Source organism: Syngnathus scovelli, chromosome 1 (genome assembly GCF_024217435.2).
Source record: "Syngnathus scovelli strain Florida chromosome 1, RoL_Ssco_1.2, whole genome shotgun sequence".
Classification (NCBI taxonomy): Eukaryota; Metazoa; Chordata; class Actinopteri; order Syngnathiformes; family Syngnathidae; genus Syngnathus; species Syngnathus scovelli.
The window spans coordinates 14,058,794-14,080,985 of NC_090847.1; the positions used below are offsets into that span (position 1 = coordinate 14,058,794).

At 40.1% G+C, this 22,192-nt stretch overlaps 1 protein-coding gene across 5 annotated transcripts in view; it reads left to right on the forward strand.

Moving 5' to 3' along the window:
* The window catches only part of mid2 (midline 2), an 89,831-nt gene that overhangs the window by 38,639 nt on the left and 29,000 nt on the right, over positions 1 to 22,192 (forward strand). For 3 of the 5 annotated variants that reach the window (XM_049733781.2, XM_049733787.2, XM_049733772.2), the window contains 3 exons: positions 4,770 to 5,653; positions 20,228 to 20,365; positions 21,434 to 21,529. In XM_049733781.2, coding sequence (XP_049589738.1) covers positions 4,826 to 5,653; positions 20,228 to 20,365; positions 21,434 to 21,529 — 1,062 coding nt within the window. In that variant the 5' untranslated portion in view covers positions 4,770 to 4,825. The remainder of the gene's footprint in view (positions 1 to 4,769; positions 5,654 to 20,227; positions 20,366 to 21,433; positions 21,530 to 22,192) is intronic. The other 2 variants (XM_049733792.2, XM_049733801.2) reach the window with 2 other exon arrangements.

Consider the following 22,192-nt stretch of genomic DNA (forward strand, 5'->3'; position numbering starts at 1 on the left):
CCAAATTGCCTGGCAGGTTGCTATATTGACTATTCATCCTTGTCTTGTTCATAGTTCTCACAAATAACTAAAAAATATGAGTTCAAAATCTATGTGTTTTTTTCTATGTGTCTACTCCACTCATTTGCTGGTTGATACCTTCTCTGTTAGTACCTTCAACTCGGGACTTTAGTACGCCGCAAACAAACCACCGCATTCAACTCGTTCAGGTGATAAGCTGTTTCTCTTTGTTGTCTTAAAAGATGTTGACGTACAAACGAAACAGACGTGACTTTGTTAATAGAAGCTATAGACGCTAACCTGCATTAAGATGAAGATTCCTGATCTTTTTGGACACTTGCTCTGAGCACGAGTGTCATAAAGAATGATGTAGTATTTTTTTTTAATATTACAGCTTTATTCTAAATATTGTCGTTCGATTATATTTAGTTTCTGAATAAGATTAACTTTTGCGGCTATACCTGCAAAACACGTTCTCGTAGGCTATATGCCAATGAGCTCTATTCATCTTGGTCTTTACTGCATGCTTGGCCACATCTAAATATGTAATAAGCTGTGGTCCCATCTTCCTCAGTTCATGTGGACAAAAACACATTCATAATGTAAGCATCACTAGAAGCAAGAGTGTGGTTGCACTACAGTGGTGTTTCCCGTTAAATCTTTTGACTGTGTAAATTTATTATGCACTGGCTGGAAATTCTTAGAGGTAGGAGTGGAAAGTCCACTGCCACAATCTGACTTGATTTTTTATTTCCAGGTACAACTGCATTAAACCATTCAATGGGCATCAATTTCCTAGCATTTTCAATTTTTAAGACAAAAACATTGAGACAGTTGACAGCCACCAAATCAACCAAAATGACATTTCTTTTGGTCTGTGCAAAAATCCTCCACCACCTCCATCATTTTAGTGAAATCCATTTGGTAGTTTTAAACAAAGGTCCCAACGGACATGGGTTAAAGTGTAACAACTTAGCAGTGGTAAAATAACAGATACAACTGTCAAACGTACACCTGGGTTGGAGCGTGAACAAAACAAACATGTCTTCCATTCAAGGCGAGCACACAGAGCAAACAGTGAAATCCACACCACACACAGCTAAAATGTAGAAAAAAAGTGACGGATACATAATCCAAGCTAATGCTTTGCTCAACCATACAGAATACAAAATATGAGAAGGCAAAAAAATGTACGCACACACACACACACACACACACGCACACACTGTGCATATTGTTAATTTGTGGGTTTGACCTACAGGGCATGAACATTCAGCGACTTGTCCCCCAGCAGACGCCCAGCCCATGTTATTCCATTAAGTGCTACCTATTGGACCACAGAATGGAAACCGCATCTATGCCTGCTGCTGCCCTTTTTTTTTAGTCCACAACAGATGTAGGAAAGTGAGCTTGAAGTGTAAAAAGTTAAGTTTTAAAGAATTTGAATTGTTATACATTGACAAAAGCTCACACCGGAATGTTTTTACTTTGTAACTTGATATTACACCGCCTCAAATACATGAAAGTTACCTTTCATGTGCAGACGTGGAAGCCACTTCTAAACCGTGCTGCTGAGTGCAGTGAGTGGGGGAAGGGAAACACCCGTTTGGCTGTGCGACTGTTTATATTTTCAGAACAGGCATCAAACGTTAGAATGAAACCAACCTTTTTCTAAGGCTGAGAAAGAGTGAGAATGAAAGAGAGGAAAGTCAGGTTGAGGCTAGGAGTCGAAGGGGAAAATAGAGGAAAATATGAAACATTTGGAATGGATGGGGGGGTGCTAATACCTTTGTTCCTTTTTATCCTGTGAAGCAACTGCTTGCAGGCATATTGCTGGCGTCTAAGACTGCTAAGGACACAAGTTTAAAACCATATGCGTGTATGTAATCTTGTATTTTAGGGTCAGCAGGTTTTTTTGGGGGGTGTTCACAAGTAAAATGGCTGGTCCCACACTGAAACGTAAACTCCCAAAAGAACTGGAAATAAAATGTCCAAAATTCAATCCGATAAGGTTCCTGAATTCCGCTGGATCCACTTAAACAATGTGCTGCTTCTTAAAGTTTTAAAAGCTCCGTTAAGCGCATTAAGGGAAATGCCATGTTTCGGGTTTAAGAGTTATGTTTGCCAACATGGTCAAGAATGAAAGTATTCATGCAGCTTGTTCATATACATGACTTGTGTCCTTGGACGAAATGGAAATGATGTCTCTGAATTGGACAAACAGACTAGTGAGTTCTCGGAACGTGGTGTGTTGGCCTCTCGCTTGGTATGTGGTTACGTCATAAACTCGAGAATGAAAGCTCCTTGTTTGACTAAGTGAGACAGGCTATGATGCAGATGGAGAAAATTTTGATTTGTGATTTGACTTGTGCCAGACTCACGATTTGGAGGCTTTGATTTACAGGCATATATTAAATGATAAGATCTTTGCCACATAAACTGTCCCCAATAAAAAAATGTCTAAAATAAGCCTTTGCAAAAGGTGTAATTTAGTTCCTCAGAGTAGATGAATGTTTTTCCATGATGGGATTACAAATATAGTCTTTCCAATACCACGGTGGGTGCACGTGCCAATGTATCCAAAGTCTGTTTTCCATGGCTACTGCTGCTCCTTTTGATTGTTTTGTCACTCTCCAGGACTTTCAAACAATGCGATTCCCCACTTCTTTTCCTGTCCTGTTGTGAAAGTGGAAATTCACGAGAGCATTAGCCTCGAGATGCACTTGAGGAAGGGAGGGTACTGGGAACGTGGTTTTTGTTATGGTGAGGGACGTGTTGGGTGTCATAGGATGTGGAAAACCATCAATTTGCCAGATTGAAGGCCCTTGATCTCAAATGATTTTAGTCATTATCTGATGCTGTGTGACCTTTTTTTTTTAATTTAACAATCCATCATTGGTGGTTTGTCAATAGAGGGCACTTGTGCTGCCTAAATCAGTCACCTGGAAGGGGACAAAAAGTTCCGCATTGGCGACGCGCGCTCAAGACTACTAGCGTGAAGGGCGTGTCAGCCGGCCAAGCAGGGCGAGAGCGAAGTGGAGACATGACACAAAGTTATGGTGGCCTTGTCAGAACCGACACTGCCCCTGACTTTTAAAAATACTCAATTAAATTCACAATTATCAGTATGTAGGCCTAATTGTGGATGAAATACTGAAGCGTGTAGTCTCAGCTTCCAAAATGCACGCAAGTATGAACGACCAACACAGCCACTTAAGAAAATACCCACATTATCAACTTTTCAGTAGACGGTATAGAAGGTGATTTAAAACATTACATAATCCATCCACCCATTTTATACTGCTTATCCGGAGTCAGGTGACGGGGGTATTTTCAACAGGGAAGCCCAGATTTGCCCTCTGCTCAGTTACTTCATCCATATAATGCTCTTTACATTTCAGTGAAATCTCAAAGTGCATCGAAAGGTTGTCATGCTGGAGCTGTACAAACGTGATTTCATGTTTTGCTTTAATTTGGATTAGTGGCAACAATAACTATGCTGATAAATGTGTGTGAGCGCGTGTGTCTTTGTGTGTATGTCTGTGTTTGTGTGCCTGCGTGTGTTCACGAGTTTTACTGTGCAGCTCTGGCCCTAAGTGGCTCCCCTTACTGTCTGCATTGTTTCCCCAGAGTGACACGGACGAGGCTTAATAGACCTGCTGATGGTGTGTTAAAGTGCGGTCTTAATTATAACACTATGCTCCGTTAAGCACAGTCACATTAACGTTGCATCGCTTGGGCACGAGATGGCCAGACTGCTGATTCATTGTCTAGTTTGGATGATAAACAGAAAAACCCATGCTATCAAATTGATGAGCTAAATCAGCTGATTCCTATCATGTTGTTTTTGTTAATAGATTTGCGTTGTAAGACACTCTGGTGAAGAAGACATTTACTCGAAAATAAAGTATTGGTTGGTTATCTTTATGATCATGTATAACCAGACATGCATGTAAAAATATTGTCATGGTTCTCAAATGGGCACCAGAGGTTGGGCCCACTTCTGACTTGGAATATGGGACCCTGTGATTAACAAAATTCTTTAAGGGCAAGCTGTCCACTTTTCGGACACCTGTTGACGGACTACGGCAGAGCGACACGGAGATGACCAGCAAACGTAATTGTTAGTGTGGAGCCAACCTGATCAAGCCAATTGAAAAATGTTAAATTCTAAAGCAGTATTTGGGTGCCATCATAAGGTGCATCCAATAAGATAGGGATGGCTGAGTGATCATTGTGTGCCAACAGCAATAGACCAAGCGGCGGGAAATGCCTCCCAGTTACTTCCTGGTTGGCTCCTGCATAAAAAACATGGGCAAGCTTGCACTGGCGTGCTTTCCTTGACCCTTGATCTTGCTCTTGTCACATGCTCATGGTCTCCATTTAATCAAACAAAGCATTTACCCATTTGAACACTACATTTGATCTGTATTTTCTGAATTGTCTGTCGCATAGCATTTTAACCTAGTTTCAATGTTTTTAGAAAAAGAGAAAACATTTTTTTTTTAAATACTCATTGGTACTTTTTTCATTGATGTAAAAAAAAATGGATGGAGGGAGGGAGGGAGGGAGGGAGGGAGGGAGGGAGGGAGGGAGGGAGGGAGGGAGGGAGGGATGGATGGAAAATCCCATCTTCAAATTCCTGGATCTCTGAATCAAATCTGATCTAGTTGTAAATTAGTGAATTTGTGAAGGTCATTATTAATGATAGATGGTTCATTGAAGTGGTTCTGCACTGCATGACCTTGTTTTTTCTTTCTTCATTACAGGTAAAAGGCCAGCTTCTGTGGGATTTGATTTTGTCTTTAGATAGGTTCAACTGAAGATGGAAACACTGGAGTCTGAGCTAACCTGCCCGATCTGCTTGGAGTTGTTTGAAGACCCTCTGCTCTTACCGTGCGCCCACAGCCTGTGCTTCAACTGTGCCCACCGCATCCTGGTTTCACACTGCTCATCCAGCAAGCCGCTTGAATCTGTTTCGGCCTTTCAGTGCCCCACCTGTCGTTACGTCATCACGCTGAATCACCGCGGACTGGAGGGGCTTAAGCGCAATGTGACGCTGCAGAACATTATAGACCGCTTTCAAAAGGCCTCCCTGAGCGGCCCCAATTCGCCTACTGAAAGCCGGCGCCTGCAGCGGCCCTACACCGCCACCATTAGCGGCACAATAGCAGGAACAATTGGCGGCGGTGGTGGCGGTGGCACGAGCGGAAGCAGCGCCCGGAGCAGCCCGGCCACTTCCAGCCACCCCCACCAACACCCGCACGCCAATCACACCAATCACATTAACCACACAAACGCCAACCACAGCCCGGCGTTTGTGGCGAAAATGGATCTGCGCATCTGCTGCCAGTTTTGCGAGCAGGACCCACCTCGCGAGGCCGTCAAGACATGCGTCACATGCGAGGTATCGTACTGTGACCGCTGTTTGCGAGCGACGCACCCCAACAAGAAGCCCTTCACGAGCCACCGCCTGGTGGAGCCTGTGCCGGACACGCACCTCCGCGGCCTGACCTGCGTGGAGCACGAGAACGAGAAGGTCAACATGTACTGCCTGGTGGATGACCAGCTCATTTGTGCCCTCTGCAAACTGGTCGGGCGCCACCGGGAGCACCAGGTGTCCTCGCTCACCGAACGTTTTGACAAGCTCAAAGTAAGTCTTTCATGTTAGTTTTTCACTATGCTAATATTAGTCATTTATTGTATTTTAATGGTGAAAAAGTATGACCTGACTTTGTTTAAAATGATTTATCTAGAAACGCCACCGTCCCCATTCCTATATCTCACAATTTGTCACAATATCTTTGGGTGTTATTCCCAACCATTAAAAATTTCATGAGAACCAGTCCTGCCTCATTCCCATAATGTGCACACACATCATCACATTTCATCAGAAAGAAAGACAAAGGCCAGCTTTTAGGACTGTGTGCCGGTGAGCGGAGACAGGCGGTGAGCAATAGGGGAGGCAGTCATCATAATAGTCGATGAGCTGGCATTCCATGTGACCGCTAAGCTTTCAGAGTCTCATCGTAAAGAGAGAGAGCGCTGAGTCAGGTTGAAAAAACAACAGAGTGGTACGAGCTGGAGCTAATTCTACCACCAACGAGCGAGCTATCATTGAAGTTGAACTCATGCTGAGGGACCTGACCGGTCTGACCTTTTTAAATAGTAGATAGTAACGGTTGTGTCAAAGGGTTGTACTTCTGCCCGACTCACATCGTATTCTTCTTTGTTTTTTCTTCTTCTTGTCTTTCTTTGTCGTTTTTGTCGGCAGTGATTGATAATTAGTCCTTTCCTTGTTTGTTTCATACTGTAGTATACAATTGATGCGCCAAAAGATATATTGCTGCAATCAGACTAAATTGGGTACTAATTATAATTATGGTAATTCCTATCATCTGATTTTTTTTTCCAGTTTATCAGTAAATCTGTATTAAGGTGAACATTACCATGTGAAATGTGCCTTGCATTAGCAGCATTGAGAGCGAGTATTTTCTTCAGTGTGCCACAACCCATCTCGAGGGAAACTGAATGGTAGTTCTCAGCTACAACATAAATTTGGTTTTAGAGAAAATTAAATCCCTAAATTCTGTGTCTGGCTTACTTTAGCATTCATCATGTCGGCAAAATTCAACCTGCTGCATCATCAGCTTAACCCACGGGAAAACTGTGTTTATTTTTGCTAACGCGTGATCCTGCCACCTCATTCTTTTTAGACTGGGAGAGTTTATAGGAAGAAATAGCTGGCACTCCTAATGCTTTCTCTACCACTTCATGGCTTTCTTGTGGTTCTTTGGAAAGCTCCCCGCAGCCTAGGCTTTGAACTTTCTCCACTTAAAAATCCTCCATCTTGTCCGCATCTGGGACAGAGGGAGCCCGAGTCCTAGCTCTACTGTAGAGCTGTCAAGTATTAGTTAATGAATAATCTGGTTTTCAATCATGCAGGAGGTCTTACTAGGGCATCCTATCATGGAAGATGTAGGTCAAGAAGGGATTTATGTACCCAGCTTTTTTCTACTCCATTTTGGAGAGGGGAAAGTTTTCTATAAAGTGAAAGGTACCTTTTTATACGTAAAGTGGCGCCTACCAAGGAAAACCACATATGTCCATTTTCAATCATGGATCGTCATCTTAGTAAAAACCTTTGGAATATCAATGGGCATTAGCTATTGCAGTTCTTAAAGTTGGCAAGTATAACCTCAGGGAAGTAATAAAATTTGGCACGGCCTTCCTGATGATAAATTAATCAAATATTTTGATTTGCTGCATGTTCACTTTTTTACATTCTAGCAAAAAATAAGAAGGCTTCTCTCTAATTAAACAGGTATTTCCACACATTTTCTTTGAGCTTCTGGAATATTTGGTTGTTAAACCAATACTGTATTTGACGTGAATATCAGGTTATAGTTAGATGATTCTAAAACCCGATAAATGCATTTATTTTGTTGACTACATTGAAATAATATTAAAAAAACAAGTGAAGGGTTAGTTTTTTTCACACATGACTATACATGCACTGAAATGAGCCACCACAGCTAAACAAGTGCCCTCTGTTAGCCGTGGTCAATGCTGTCCTCACGGCATCTGATTTTTGACCTCTTTATGCTCTGTGTGCACTGGGAGTCATACGTTCACCGATTCCTCACACTTTGGGGAGCGAGCAGGATATTCCACCATGAGCCAAATCTGTAAAAGGTGGAATTCTGGCTCTGCTGCAGCATTATATTATATATATTATATTATTGTCCTGGCCGCTGATGAGCAGAGCTCTTTGCCTGGAAGTAGTCAATTGTGCCTTTTAATCGGCAGGCCTATAAGCGCATGTGTCATTCTTTGATATGCTTGTGCATTAATGGATTTATTTTAGGTCATTTGGAGCGAGGAAACAATGAAGTAATTTATTTCTGATCAAAACTAAAGAAACCCAATGGCATCATACTTAAAGCACATTTTTAATGTTTGGTCACAAAATGTGATCATGTCTAGCGTAGATGGCTGTGGTTGTCTTAAACTAGGAATTGAAACTTAAAAGAAAATGTTCCCAAACCTCCTGCTCCAGTGTGTGCTTGCCATGTTTACTACTGTGACAAATTTTGTTAATATACATTTAAAAGTGTGACATAATGACAATCAAAATAATTATTCCCCTTGGAAATTTCAAAGGAACGAAGGAAATGGGCACTAAAAGAGAGTAGAGGATTACACAACCCCAAAATGCTGATGAAATTTCAGAACTGTGTGAAATACAGTTGATCACATCAGATACAAATGTCTTTGTTCTCTCAATTTAAACAATTATTTTTTTATGCCCCCAAGTTTAAGTGCTTGAGGGTTTGAAGTGCGTTAAGTTCTGCTAGCACGGCCTTTGTAAAAGGTTTTGACAGAGCTCAAGTGTATGTGTGCCTGATCATTGTACATAAGTGTATTGCAGAAGATTTTATTTCCTGTTTTGGAAAAACATGGTCTTCCCACTTCCTTCGGTTCCTTCAGCCCTTCTTTTTCTTCACCCCCCTCAAGCCACCTTCCAGCAGTATCCTCTGCTTCCCCTGCCAATCCAAGCTCCTAAGGCAATGTTTAATTTCGTGTGATGTGTGCATCACATCCGCTCCCACTCCGGCTTCACTCCCACTTTAGCTAAATTGAGCTTGTGCACGAGTGCACACATTGTCACTGGTTATGTGTACTCAATGCCTAAAAGCACTAATACAGTAAGAGCAAAATGTGGCACAGAAGATTTCGAAATTAACATGAACAACAACATCAACACAATATTACAATCCTGTTAATGCAGTCTAACACAAACAGATGTGGCGTGAATGGAATAAAAATACTGCAGTCTGACAATAACATAGTGTGTTTTAAAATTCTTGACTAACAGATATTAAATAAAGGTGAATTCTATCTATCTATCTATCTATCTGTCTATCTGTCTATCTGTCTATCTGTCTATCTGTCTGTCTGTCTGTCTGTCTGTCTGTCTGTCTGTCTGTCTGTCTGTCTGTCTGTCTGTCTGTCTGTATTTATTGTTGTGAGCCACCTCAAAATTATACACAGTAGCCTTAAAATAAACATTCGTGTTATGTGCTGTGAATATACATAATTCACGCTCCCATTTTTTTCGCAAGGCTTTGTTGAGTCAGGCTTTTCTTCTAACAGATATTTTTTGTGTAATCATCATAATTATGGAATTCATTCGTGGGCCCGATTAGATGGTTCGGCGGGCCGGATTGGACCACAGCGAGCTGCCAGTTGATGATTCCTGGTCTACTCCCTTTTGTCATATTTTACCTGAGCACCAAGCTGTCAAATAAGGAAAAAAAAAGCATTAATTAATTTTATATTTGAACAGCTTCGCAATCACTACCTTCATACAAAATTATTTAGTTGAAAACTGACCAATTGTATGTTGAAAATGAATCCTGAATGATGAACAACGGCCGTTAGTTACAAACTAACCAATTATTATTTTGCTCCATGTTTGTGTATTTTCAAATCCATACCAAAGTTCAAATAACCGTTTTATGTTCTACTCTGCCACTTCTCACTTTTTGTTAAATTTTCTTCCTTCACAGCAGCTTTCTTTCTGTTCTTTTACTATATTGTTTATTCCTTATTTAGCACTTAGCCAGTGGGTGTTGTTTAAGCATTGCCTACAAACATGCACACACTGTCAATGTTAGAGAATGGAAGCCCTCCGGTGCGTGTGTGTGAGTGTGGGTATGCGTGCGTGCGTGTGTGTGCATGCGTGCGTGCGTGTGTGTGTGGGGGGGAGGCTAAATAATGGCCCTCGAAAATGTGTATTTACAGGTGTGGGGGATGTGGATACGGATGATATTAGGTCTGATGTGTGATATGACAGAAGGCTGTGAGTGTGTTGCCAAAGGGAAACCACGCTGTGTGGAGAGCTGCTGGGGATGGAGATCACTTAGGCATGCAGACCTAAAATGAAAAAGATGAGTAAAAAGCTTTTATCGTACCACTTGAAGAAGTGCGCATGAGCAGACCCTCATTCTATACACACATGCACATGTACACCCACTGCCTATGTGCTGCCATCAACGTATGGACGGGTGCGGGGGGTCATGGAAGGAACAGATTTAAATAAAAATCAATCCCTATCTGTGCATTGTGCACAAATTAAAGAGAAAGGACACTGTAAGCTTTTAAAAGCTATGATGTCAGCGTAATGCTATGCAGAAAGAAGGGCACAGTACTTATCTGCATCTCCTTTGTATGTTTCACAGCATTGTTCAGATACCTCCATTACAATTCATTCATTAGGTGCTGATCGCCTATTTTTGCAAGTGACCTACAGAAATAGATCTCTTTTGCTATATTTTAATAGAAAAGCAGCAAATGTTAATTTAGTTCATATGGTCCAGAAATCCTCCCACCCAAACCACAGGCTGCCCTTTTTGGTCAGCATGAACAAGCGCCATACTCACCAGCGTTTCTCACTGACGACTCTCTGTCTACTATGTGTACACTGAAGGTTTCAACAAGAGAACATTCAAAGCAAGCAAAATTTCCATCTTGGCAGCTTTCCTTTACAAAAATACTATCTCAAAAAAACAAAATATGGCTGAATGTGGAGGCTCTTCCAGATGTATTATATTTTTACATTGCTGTATTTGTAAGTATAATCTGTATTAATATTAATGTTTTCCACAGGTCGCTGCTAGATGCAACATGATAAGAGGATTTATAAATTCATCAAAATGATTAACTGAAACGTTATTTACCGCTTGGTCCTATCATACGCAAACCTTTCATATTATACTGCTTTGTTTGTTTAAAAAATATGGTGAATAAGCACTCGTAAGTATTAATTTGTGGTGCAGATGCGATTTATACAAATAGCAAGGGGAAACTTTTTGAGGAAAGTGATGACACACACCGTCTATTGGCATCGCTCTGAGGCTCAATTCAGGATAGCATTTCATATTTGCAGAATTTCTTTAAAGAGACTAATTTAAAGCACACAAAAACCGGCAGGCTCCTACATTACTTCCCATGGCGAGCTAATGATTGGGGCCATTTCATAAAATAAATATTTATAGTTAGTGTGCAATATGTGCGCATCAACACACAAACACATTCAAACATATCAAAGCTTACCGATGGAGTATTGGTTGATTCATTCTTATGTAGGGTTTGTTTTGTTTTTTTTCCTTTGATTCTCTGCAATTACTTTGTAACTATGCAAGCTTTCTGCTCCCAAAATTGAGACTTGTCAGTGAGCGTCATTTGCGAGATACTCAGTTTGAACGAATGACACCAGTGTGAGACGAACACCACATTTTCAGTCGCCCAGGGACGGCAGGAAGTTCTGATTCATTGCTGGCCCTAAAATAGCACATTGGTTAGTTTGCTTTGGAGCTACACACAGTGCCCAGTAGTCACTAATGTTTACTACTTTGCTTTTATTGTGGGATGTTATGGTTACAGTTTTAGTTTAGATTAGCTTCATTTTATGAGATCCAATACCCGCGCTGTATCAAGATTTTATCGAGTGGCAGTATATTTGTGTCATATTTTGGCTACCTTTGCTTCATGACTGTGGAATCTTTAGGGAATCTAGACCCGATACAATATGAAGCATAAAGAAAAATGCACAAGATTAAATGAAATTGCGTGATTAAGTACATGATGAAAATAAAGATAACCGGAGTAGGATAAAAATTACCAAGCAAGATTCCCTTTGAAATAAGCAGCTTTCTTTCCATCATACTACTGTTCCTAATACAACAAAGGACTTTAATATTCAAAATGTGCAGTCTTATTTTGGGAGATGAGCACCGATGGTGTCTTGATTGTTCACACTTTGATAGAATTCTACCATTACTTGGGTTCATATCACTTGTCAGTTTGTGGTTGGTCTCAAGGCTGTAAACAAAGAATGAAGCTTAAATAACATGTGAGCATGAAAAAAAAATGAAGTAGGAAATTGCTGGGGTGAGGGAGTTTCTTCTAATTATAAAAATCCATCCATCCATCCATCCATCCATCCATCCATCCATCCATCCATCCATCCATCCATCCATCCATCCATCCATCCATCCATCCATCCATCCATCCATCATCTGTACCCTAATTGATTGCTCAGTAAAGTTGTCTGGGGTGCGAAGAAAAAAGTGTCATTGTGTTTGGTAATGTGTCCTTGAGCTACAGACATACTGTCCTGGTAGTGGGTGCTTTCTTTCCACACTCTGGGCTCTGCTACCACTAGTAGAATCAAGCAGCCAGACACCTTCAAGCGCCACAATAAAACACAGATGTCAAACTCAAGACCTGGGGGACAGAACTGGCTGGATAAAAAATAGTGTGTTGAATTTACTCCATTTTATTTTGTCAAGTGGTTGAAAAAAATTAAATGATTTGGATCCAGAGACAAGTGATTTCATAGTCTACTTTGTCTAAATTTCTTTGGGTCCAGATGATTTTATTTTGTGCCAGCCACCTGATGAAATAAAATTAAGTAAATTCATCATTTTTTTGCTGTAGAGGCAAATCGTGTACATACATCAACTTCATGTTTCTTGCTAAAGCACTCAAATTGCAAATCATCTTCATGTTCAATAACATAAATATAATACAATCATTTTTGTTCCCAATCGCCCTTTCAAAATATATTGAAAAACGTATGAACAATTTTATGAAATGATATTAAAATATATAAATAGATATTAAAAGAGAAAACTATTAAAGAATATAGCAACTGTGAAACATTCCTGGTTGTGTGTTCCAGGCACACCTCTCAGAGTGATTTCCTCTTCAGAATGTGTCCCAGTAGCCATCAGTCATAGTAGTCCAGTTCAATCAAACGTTGCCTTCAGTCAGTCAATAACAAGAACTAATTTGGGACATCTAGTAGGTTAGCTGTAAAGTTGTCACGTCAATTTTATTCTTTGTAAGCTGAACTTTTGCTTTCCGAACCTTTATAACCTCTTTTTGCAAGAACATTCCTGACAGCTACAGTAATTCCCGGATTTGAACAAGGCAGTTCAGCTCCTTGGGGAGTCATACAAAGAAGAGTGTCCGCTCTAGCTATCCGCACCAAAAAGACCACGAGGCAGAACGAATGGACCGCCAGGAATGTGTCTTTGCTATTTACAGGAGGTCATCCCAGTGCCTATCCACAGGGGTTTCCCCTACTGACTGCGGCCACGTAAAGAATGCTAAGCCATGGTCCTGCTGAATTGCATCAGTTGTGTCATCACATTTGGTTGTATAAGATGGCGCTGGGATTCAGCATGTGAACTGCTGCTCATGTAACTTATAACAGTCTGACAGTGTTCGAGATCCAGATATCCCTTCCTCCCCTGCAGTATTCTATTTGATCATTTCTTGGTCATCCTACCATCGTCTGCCACAGTAGCAGGCTTAATATATAAGCACTACTTTCATCATGTGTTTGTTATATAACCTCATCTATAAATACCTGTTAATGCCATGATTAACTGGCCTGCTTGACCAGAGCTAGATCATGCTGCTCAAATTGGAGGACCCAGAAATTCTGATTCACACATCTTTTTGATAGTATTGGAAAGATTTTGATTTGTGAAAAAAGTGGATGTACCGCATGATCATGATTGAACAAGGCGTCCTTGTCACGCAGTCTGTGATTCAGGTTGCAGGCCACTAGTATGGGTTGCTTAAGGGACTAAAACTGGACATTGTTGGCTCAACATAAGTCGCTTAAGTTGCTTGAATCAAATGAAATGTGACAATTGATCTGTGTGACAATTGATCTGAGGGCAGCACAAGATTTTGCAATGTGTTGGGTGAAAAATGTTATTCACACTCGAGTAATGTTTTGTTAGGTGCTTGAGGATATAAAACAAGATAGTGTGCCACTTAGAAAGGTGAAAGTTCAAAGAAATTCAGTTACTGATGAATTTAAAATGCATGGCGTAATATCACTACCATTTGTATTATGCTGTTTTCTGACAACTATGCTTGGTCTGTTTCTTAAAGTAGCTGCTTCAACCGCGTTTAAATTTTAACTGAAAGAAAATGGCATTAAGGCTTCAAGACAAGACTCTTGCTGTCAGATGAATTCTGGCATGACAGTAAAAGCACAGGCAGAAGTAGTCGAGAACAAGAAGATTCAGGTCAGGGCAATGCAGAAAAATTGGGGAAGGGCGACAGCTGACATTGTGGAAGAGTGATGATGAGGCATCGGTTGTGTCAGGAAAGAAAGAACAAACTAGTGGGAAATGGAAAGAGATGTTATTGAGCTCCATTGTTCAAATTTTAAATGACATGCACTCACATTTACTCACCAACCTTCAGGGAAAGCTTCAGGTTAGACATGTGTAGACTGTAATATTGCAAAGTTAAAAAAAACATTAAGTCATATTTTGAGTATATAGACATGTTTTGACCTTTTGAAAGCAAAACAAGTCACCGATGCACTGATACTCCTTTCAGTTTAATCGACAAACGTTTTGTGAAACAAATTTCAGGTGCTCTTCACGTGCAGTATTTTATTCGGGGAAGAGATGTCACGATGCCATTATTTGCAATCGAACTCCTGAGTCAGAAACAATACATATTACATCTGAATGACCTTGAGTAGAGAGTCTAGTTTAAGTGTCACACTCACTTTTTACTTGGTCCTGCAGATAAGAGAAGCATACAATTTGACCACACAGCTCAACCAGCAAGCTTTACGTTTTTGACTGTTTGTGAAGTGAATATAATTTCCTGACTCCCACACATAGTGTTATGGTCTTTGTATGGGAGGTAAGATTATCTGTACTGTCACTTTGCTATGTGCGAAAGAGCGCAAGGACCGCTGCGGGGGAAGCTGTGTGACTGTGATGAAAACTGTTGTTGTCTGTCGTTGTGGTTTGATGGTGACAGTGAGTATGTGACCCTGAATGTATCTTCGGGAATCAGGAGGAAACTATCCCATTACGCTTTTTTCGCAATTATTTGCAGTAGTTCTTTTCACCTTTCAGTCTAACATATATCTCCTTGCTAGCCTGCATGTGATTTCATTCTATGAGTGTGGTCTAATCATTTTTACTGCGGACTAAGTGGAATTGCCCCTCCAATAATTAAAGTCTATAAACAATAAATAGTCAAGCTTTCATGGAGTATAGAGGAAAAGAAGACTCCTACTGAAAAGCTTGAACTCATCTATCAATCCATCCATCAATTTTCTTAATTCTCATGAGGGTCGCGGGCATGCTGGAGCCTATCCCAGCTGACTTCAGGCAGTAGGCAGGGTACACCCTGAACTGGTCACCAGCCAGCAAGGCACACATACAAGACAAACATTCACACTCATGCTTAAGAGCAATTTGGAGCGGTCACACGGCCTACCATGCATGTTTTTGGAACGTGGGAAGAAACATGAGCACCCTGAGGAAACCCGTGCAAGCACAGGGAGAACATGCATACTCCACACAAGAAGGCTGGATCCGGAATCAAACCCTGCACCTCTGAACTGAGAGGCGGCCGTGCTGACTAGTGTAACATTGTTCAACCACTGAACTAATCCAACGCCTTGCAAAAGAACAAACAGAACATTTCATGGAAACTTAAGCAAGATCAACATCTTTAAAAGGATGTATGTGACTGAATGAGCAAACGAGTTTGTTGAGATAAAAGGAATGTTTCTGCTAGCCAAATGCCTACTTGTAAGAAATCAGCTATTGAAGACCCACTTAGGAGGTACTGTATTTAATGGAGGTGTTGTCTCTATCCCTAAAACCTTTCAGTTTTGCAGTCATGTATTAACCTGTATGGCCACTCCTAACCAAGCCTTACAAGGGAACCTTTTTTGGGCAAAGTGATTGGAAGCAGCATACCTCTTTGCAGCCATGTTGCTCATCACCATACAAACTGTATAAATCTTTAGCTTAGTCTCTGCCTTCCTTTCTGTAAGAATAACTCAACATGCTGCTTGCACTCTTGTGGCATTTCAGAGAATGTCTAAATGTGCAACTGTGTCATGTTCATTTCCCCAGGAGCCAGCGCCTAAACCCGTTCGGTCAGAATGTGTTTTTGCAATCCAGACCAGTTGGAAGGTGACAAATCTCTGTAAAATTCACTTAATAAGTTTGACTACACCCTTCAGATTCCAGACTCTGTTTTGCAGTAGTCCTCAGAGGTTATTTATATTCCGAACATAAATGACAAGGAAATAAAGCTACCTTATTTAAGCTGTGCTGCGCCATGGAATTATTTTGACAAGCGCTGAAAAATGCTCAGACTTGAGAGAAAATGCTTTCAGAGCTAATCCGTTACGTTTGCAAAAGCAGTACCTCATTATATATTGAGTAAGCAACTCTTGAGAGAAATCTGTCTACTTAGCACTGTGGCTCAATGTTGCCTTGTGAGATAAAGGGGTATTTCAGCGGATGGACAGACGCTAGGTTGTTCAGTACTCGACTGACCTCCAAAGTATTAAATTTGGTCATGAGTGTTTAACGTGGACACACGTTTGTTTGTTTGTTTGTTTGTTTGTTTGTTTGTTTGTTTGGTTGGTTGGTTGGTTGGTTGGTTGGTTGGTTGGTTGGTTGGTTGGTTGGTTGGTTGGTTGGTTGGTTGGTTGGTTGGTTGGTTGGTTGGTTGGTTGGTTGGTTGGTTGGTTGGTTGGTTTTTTATTTTTTGACAATTGCTTTCACCTCTATGGTCAGCCGTCACCGAAGCCATTTTCACGCAGAGGCTGTTAGAATGACATCAGCAACTAATGTTTTTACAAATGGTCTGCAAATTCTATTCTGCCAAATGTATACTTTCAACCATATATACTTATGGTGTACCTTAACTCCGATTTCAGAAAAAATCCCATTATCGAGTGAGCTGTAATTGAAATTTTGTTAGGTTCCTACAGTTGTCAATCCAGTGATACAACTACAATTTGGCTGGCCTAGCATAGTAGCTAAGTGAAAATGAAAGCAAATGGATACAGGTACATACTGAATACATTGGCTCTAATTCTATTCACCCTCTTGTGTTTTGTCATTTGTCCTGGTATCAATGCTATGTGAGTATTATGTACTTGCCTCTTCTTTTCTGTTTTTCACCTGCACAATAAATCGTAACATTTGATTCAGCATGGCCATTGTTAAGAATTCCGTTTGGCCAGCAGCAAATGAGACTCGCTTACTGATTCATGAGCAGCTGCTTGTGTTTGGCGCCTATTTACTCGAACCTAAGCTGTATGTACAAGACTGGAATCTCAGCTTCAGAAAAACAGCCTGGGAGCTCATCATACTTTGTTCGGTTGTCGTCATTGTTTTTTTAAATCATGTATCATCTGTCTTTACAGAGTTTATGGCTTAGAGAACGTTAGTCACAGAAACATATCAGTAAATATACCCAACATTGTCAAAATCTTATCGAAGCAGTGAATTGACTCTGAAAATGTATCATATCACAGCCAACAGCAGCAATCTGATGATATCATTTGCCAAGGATAAGAATTGACAAAGGTAACAAATCACACTGCACCGCGCTGAGATGATAAAACAATTTCAAAAATCTACATGTGTCAATTTCATATATATTCCGCTGCCCGCGGGCTTCAAGGTAGTTCTCAAATCAGTGGGCAGATGAAGGTTTGACACAGATGAGACCAAATATATTGAAACTGATTACAATGAGCGGTTTTAGGATGAGAAATATAATGACAGCGAATGGTATATAAGCCTCAATTTGTTTTAAACATTTCCCTGAAATACATTTCAGACTGAAAACTACAAAAAGATGTAATAAATATTTTTATAGATAAGTGACTGTCTCACCTTCAGTTATTTGCATTCACTTTGCTTACTTCACAATAATAGTTGCTAGTAATCATAAAAAAAAATGAACTCACATGTGGGATACGGCTACAATGGGCAGTTTAGAAAAGATTTGGTCAAGTATTTGAAGAATTGATTCTTTGTACGCTAGAAATATCATTGTGGCACTGGTCTCAGCGGAAACAATGATTTATTAGTTCCTTTTAATGCACAGAGGGTCTGGGATCTTGATCCTCTGTCCTCTATGGGGCCAATTCTTAAAATATAATCACATTTATCTCTGTTACAACTGGCTGTCCCTCCCTTGTGGAAGCTCTGTTGAGGTTTATTGTGGTTTTACCTTTTTCCTTTTCATATTCCTCTGTGCTTGTTGTTTCTCTCCAAGCAATTCAATTTAGAGTTCTCCATGGGGACTTGAACATAAATGTTAGCATTTTATTTAAGTGCTTCTGGTCATGATTTTTTTATACCATGACTTAAAAACCTTGAAAGGTCACATGAGTTCAACAGTAGGTCAAGCGATAAAAATTAACAGTTTTTCAATGGTGATATGCAAAAGTGTTAAAGTTGCAGCTACTTTCACACGTTACAATTAAAGCCGTTAGCGGCTGGGTGATGGGATGAAGCTCGACCCGCAATGTTTACCCCCTCCAGCTCCCACCCCATTCTCTTGGTCTAAAGGGTTGTGCCCAACAGAATGCTATCCTTAGACAAAAAAAAGTTTCCCAGAAGGCTCATGTTACTGACATGATTTGACTTTTTAGAATCCTCTTGTTACTAACAGCTGTAAAGCAAGCCTGCTTCTATTCTACTTCCCTTTCATGAGTTTTAATCTCTAGCTTGCCTTTAGTTCTGTCTGTGTCTCTGTCCTGCTGAATGGCTTGTGCATAGGGGATGATCTTGAATTAATTAAAGGGGGGGGGAAAGACTTTGAAGTCGGATACTTCCCCTCAGGCCGCTTCGACACATTTTTGTTGTTGTGGTGTCATAATGGCTGAACGATTTAGCAACTGGACTTTTTCATCTTATTCCACGACTAGGCGGCACAGGATTAGAAACCCCATTATAAAGTTTTGTCTTTTTGCTGTTGGTGTGTTGTTTCACGCTTGAACTTGACTGTCACCTTTTCATGGAACATCTTTTAATGTTGCTGAGGAAAAGTATGAAAGTGATGCATCCCTGCATGCCTCAATATGAGCAGTGTAATTGGATTGCCTGGGTTAGAAATGGCCAATTTGTCACAGTTGAAAGCAAAAATGCTATAGTTATTGGAGTATCTTTTATCATCGGCACAAGGCATACCATTATACATTGTGGAGTATAATGACTTGGCTTTCACAGCGTTTTTTTTTTTTGACATTGTCAAGAAAACGAAACATGTTTACTTGAACCATTGCCTGCACAGTTTGTGTGTGCGTGTGTGTGTGTGTATATATATATATATATATATATATATATATATATATATATATATATATATATATACACACACACAATTAATGAATAGTGAACAGATTATTTCTATTTTGATTACTTTGTACTACTAAAAATCCATGTAATATCAATATTAGATGAGAACCAATTTGAGCTCAACTAGCATTCTACAGCAGATATACGACTTTATTTATATAGCGCATCAACGACAGCTGAAAGTCATTTGAAAGCCACAGAATGAAAATGGCTCTTTGAATGAGAGGAAAGAAACAACAACTTAGTAACTCTTATACCTTGTGGCTGATAAGTGTATAATTAAATTTGACAGGGATATCTGTTTATTTCAAAGAGACGTGGGCAGAAGCTCTTCAACATCATGATGTCATGTAGGAGGATTGGCCGGAGTTGTGATTTAACCCGAGACGATGTGCTGTCAGCTGCTGCGGTTGTAACTGTAGCAAGATGGACAGAATAAGGGCTGAAAATGCATAACGCTGAGGGAGTGAGGAGACAGACGATCAGGTTCAAGCGAGAGGTGGTGCTGCAGTGAAGGACAGACAATGCCCAAGAGACAAACAACAATGAGGGTGGAGGGCTGTTGGGGATTGAGCCACAAAAGCTTCGAATCAAAGCAGCAGTCATTCTATGGCCACTGTGCCACTCTGTGCCATCTCCATTTCATCAACCGTCTCCATAGTTCTTGCAGTCTCATTACATGTATTGTCAATGCTAGATGGTGGTACTGTGTGAGTATACATCATTCTAATACTCCGCATACCTGCCCTCTGCAGCCCTCTCCACCCCAAAAATCCGAATTGAGCATTAAGACCGAACCTAGCCTTAAAGACACAATTAAGATATATGTGGAAGCTGTGTTTGTGTTTTGACAACAATTTAAATGAAAATATTTTCCTTGACGAAAGCTTGGTGTGTTTTGCTCGCTTAGTAATATCCCTCCATTTTCATGTATTTTTTCCACACTCAACTTTGCGTGTGCTCACACTTACGCAGGTGTATGTGTGTGTTTGTAGGCTTATCAGGTGAGCCCTGGCAGAGTGTCAGATGCGGTAATGGAGGCTTCAAAGACAAGTGCTGCGGTGAGTTCTCTAGATGTCCATTACCAACTGACCACCCTCACCCACTCATCCCTTCTGCTGGGGAGCACACAGGTAGACGCCTAAAAAGGATGAGGATGGAGAGAAGGCAAATTATTAAGTCAGCACAAACCAAAAGATATGCAATAAAAGATATGAGGAAGAGGAGCAATGGGGCAGTTTGAGCAGTGACCAGGTGGCGGTCTGATCCTCTTCTTCTTCTCATACATGACGAGAACTCCTTAAAACCCTGCCGCTTTTCTGCCGCTTTGTTCTCGTCGCAGCTGTTGTTTCTTTGTTTGCTTATTTGTTTTGGAGTTTTTGTCTCTGCCCGCTGTACTTGCTCCCTTTGAAGCCTCTCTATTTGTGGCCTCACTTGTTTCCATTCATTTTTATTTGGCCGCATGAATGTTTGAAGTGCTATTGACCGTCAAAGCCTATGATCGTTAAAATTCTGCAAGGGCCATTGCTTTTATTTTCTATCGTTTCATTATCACAAGTCATTAAAACACTAAAACATTATATTCCATCATTTAAATGATATTCTGGGATTAGATTTGCTGTAGAAAGAGTTCTAGAAAGATTAGAAAGTTATTTTTTCCATAAAACTTCATTAATTATATAACCAAGTTCCAGTCAATTATGTTTATTTTTGTCTTTATTCTTTAAATTGAATTTGATCGTATTGATCTTGGGCTTCTGATGTTGGAAATGTAAAGATGGATGTGCATCGCTTTAATCAGTAACTTGTTCCCCCGACTTTATGTGATGAAATTAAACATATTAATTGATTTAATTTAATGAAACACAATGCCAGCGTCGGTCAAAATATTTGTGGCAAAAGGGGATTGCACAAAATATTAACATTAGGGGTGCTAATAATTGTGGCACACATGATTTGATGTATAAAAATTATTTCTTAATGTTTTTTCCCACTGAATAAATACACTTCAATTAAACATTGGATTTCCCATCTTTTAAAATCTGGTTGCATATTTTTCGGGAAATAAACTTTATTAAACGCTAAAGAACACATGTTTTGTAAAATTGTTTACTACATCAGGCGACAAAACTGACATTTACATTTGGGTTGATGAATTCTGTTCTTTGTGTCTGCACCTTTTTTCTGCCTCTTTTCCACAGCAAACCTTGGAGAACAACTTGACCAACTTAGTGAAGAGGAACAGTGAACTGGAGAACCAAATGGCCAAACTTATCCAGATCTGTCAACAGGTTGAGGTATGCAGCATCTTTGTATTTTTATGTGTGTGTAGCATAGGATCATTAATTGGAAGTCAGGCCTGGCCTGGATTTTATTTTCGGTGTACTGATTGATCGAATACTCGATTTTCATTTAATTTCTGTTATGGGTTGAGGTTTTACAACCATCAGCACTCAATCCATTATTTAAATGAACTCTTACTGGTCAAATATTGAGAAGTCATGTAAATTTAATTAAAATGATTTCTGAGCAATTTATTCAAGAACTACACTGCAATGTTGTTTTACAGTCATCTATAATAGAGGTTTCATTTAAAAGTGGAAACTGCTGTTTTACTGTCTGAGTGCAATTACTCCAGTTGAGCATTGAAATACACTGAGTGAACTGAGTTCAATGGCGGGTGCACAGCTTCGGAAGCTGAATGTGGAGGTCTTATTGAGTACTTTCTGTGTAGTCAATATTACAACTATCCTCACAGAACATTCCCAAAATGGTCGAGGGGCTGTTAAGTAATTTAAAATACGGTTCGGATTCAACACTGTACTGTCTTGTGTATGAGATTGCTAACTGATTATGTCATGTGGTAATTGGCTCATATCTGCTGTCTCTGTCATCTGCAGTCTTTTGTTTTAATTCCTTGTCTCTCAGTATGTTGATTTTTAGTTTTTTTAGTGGATTGA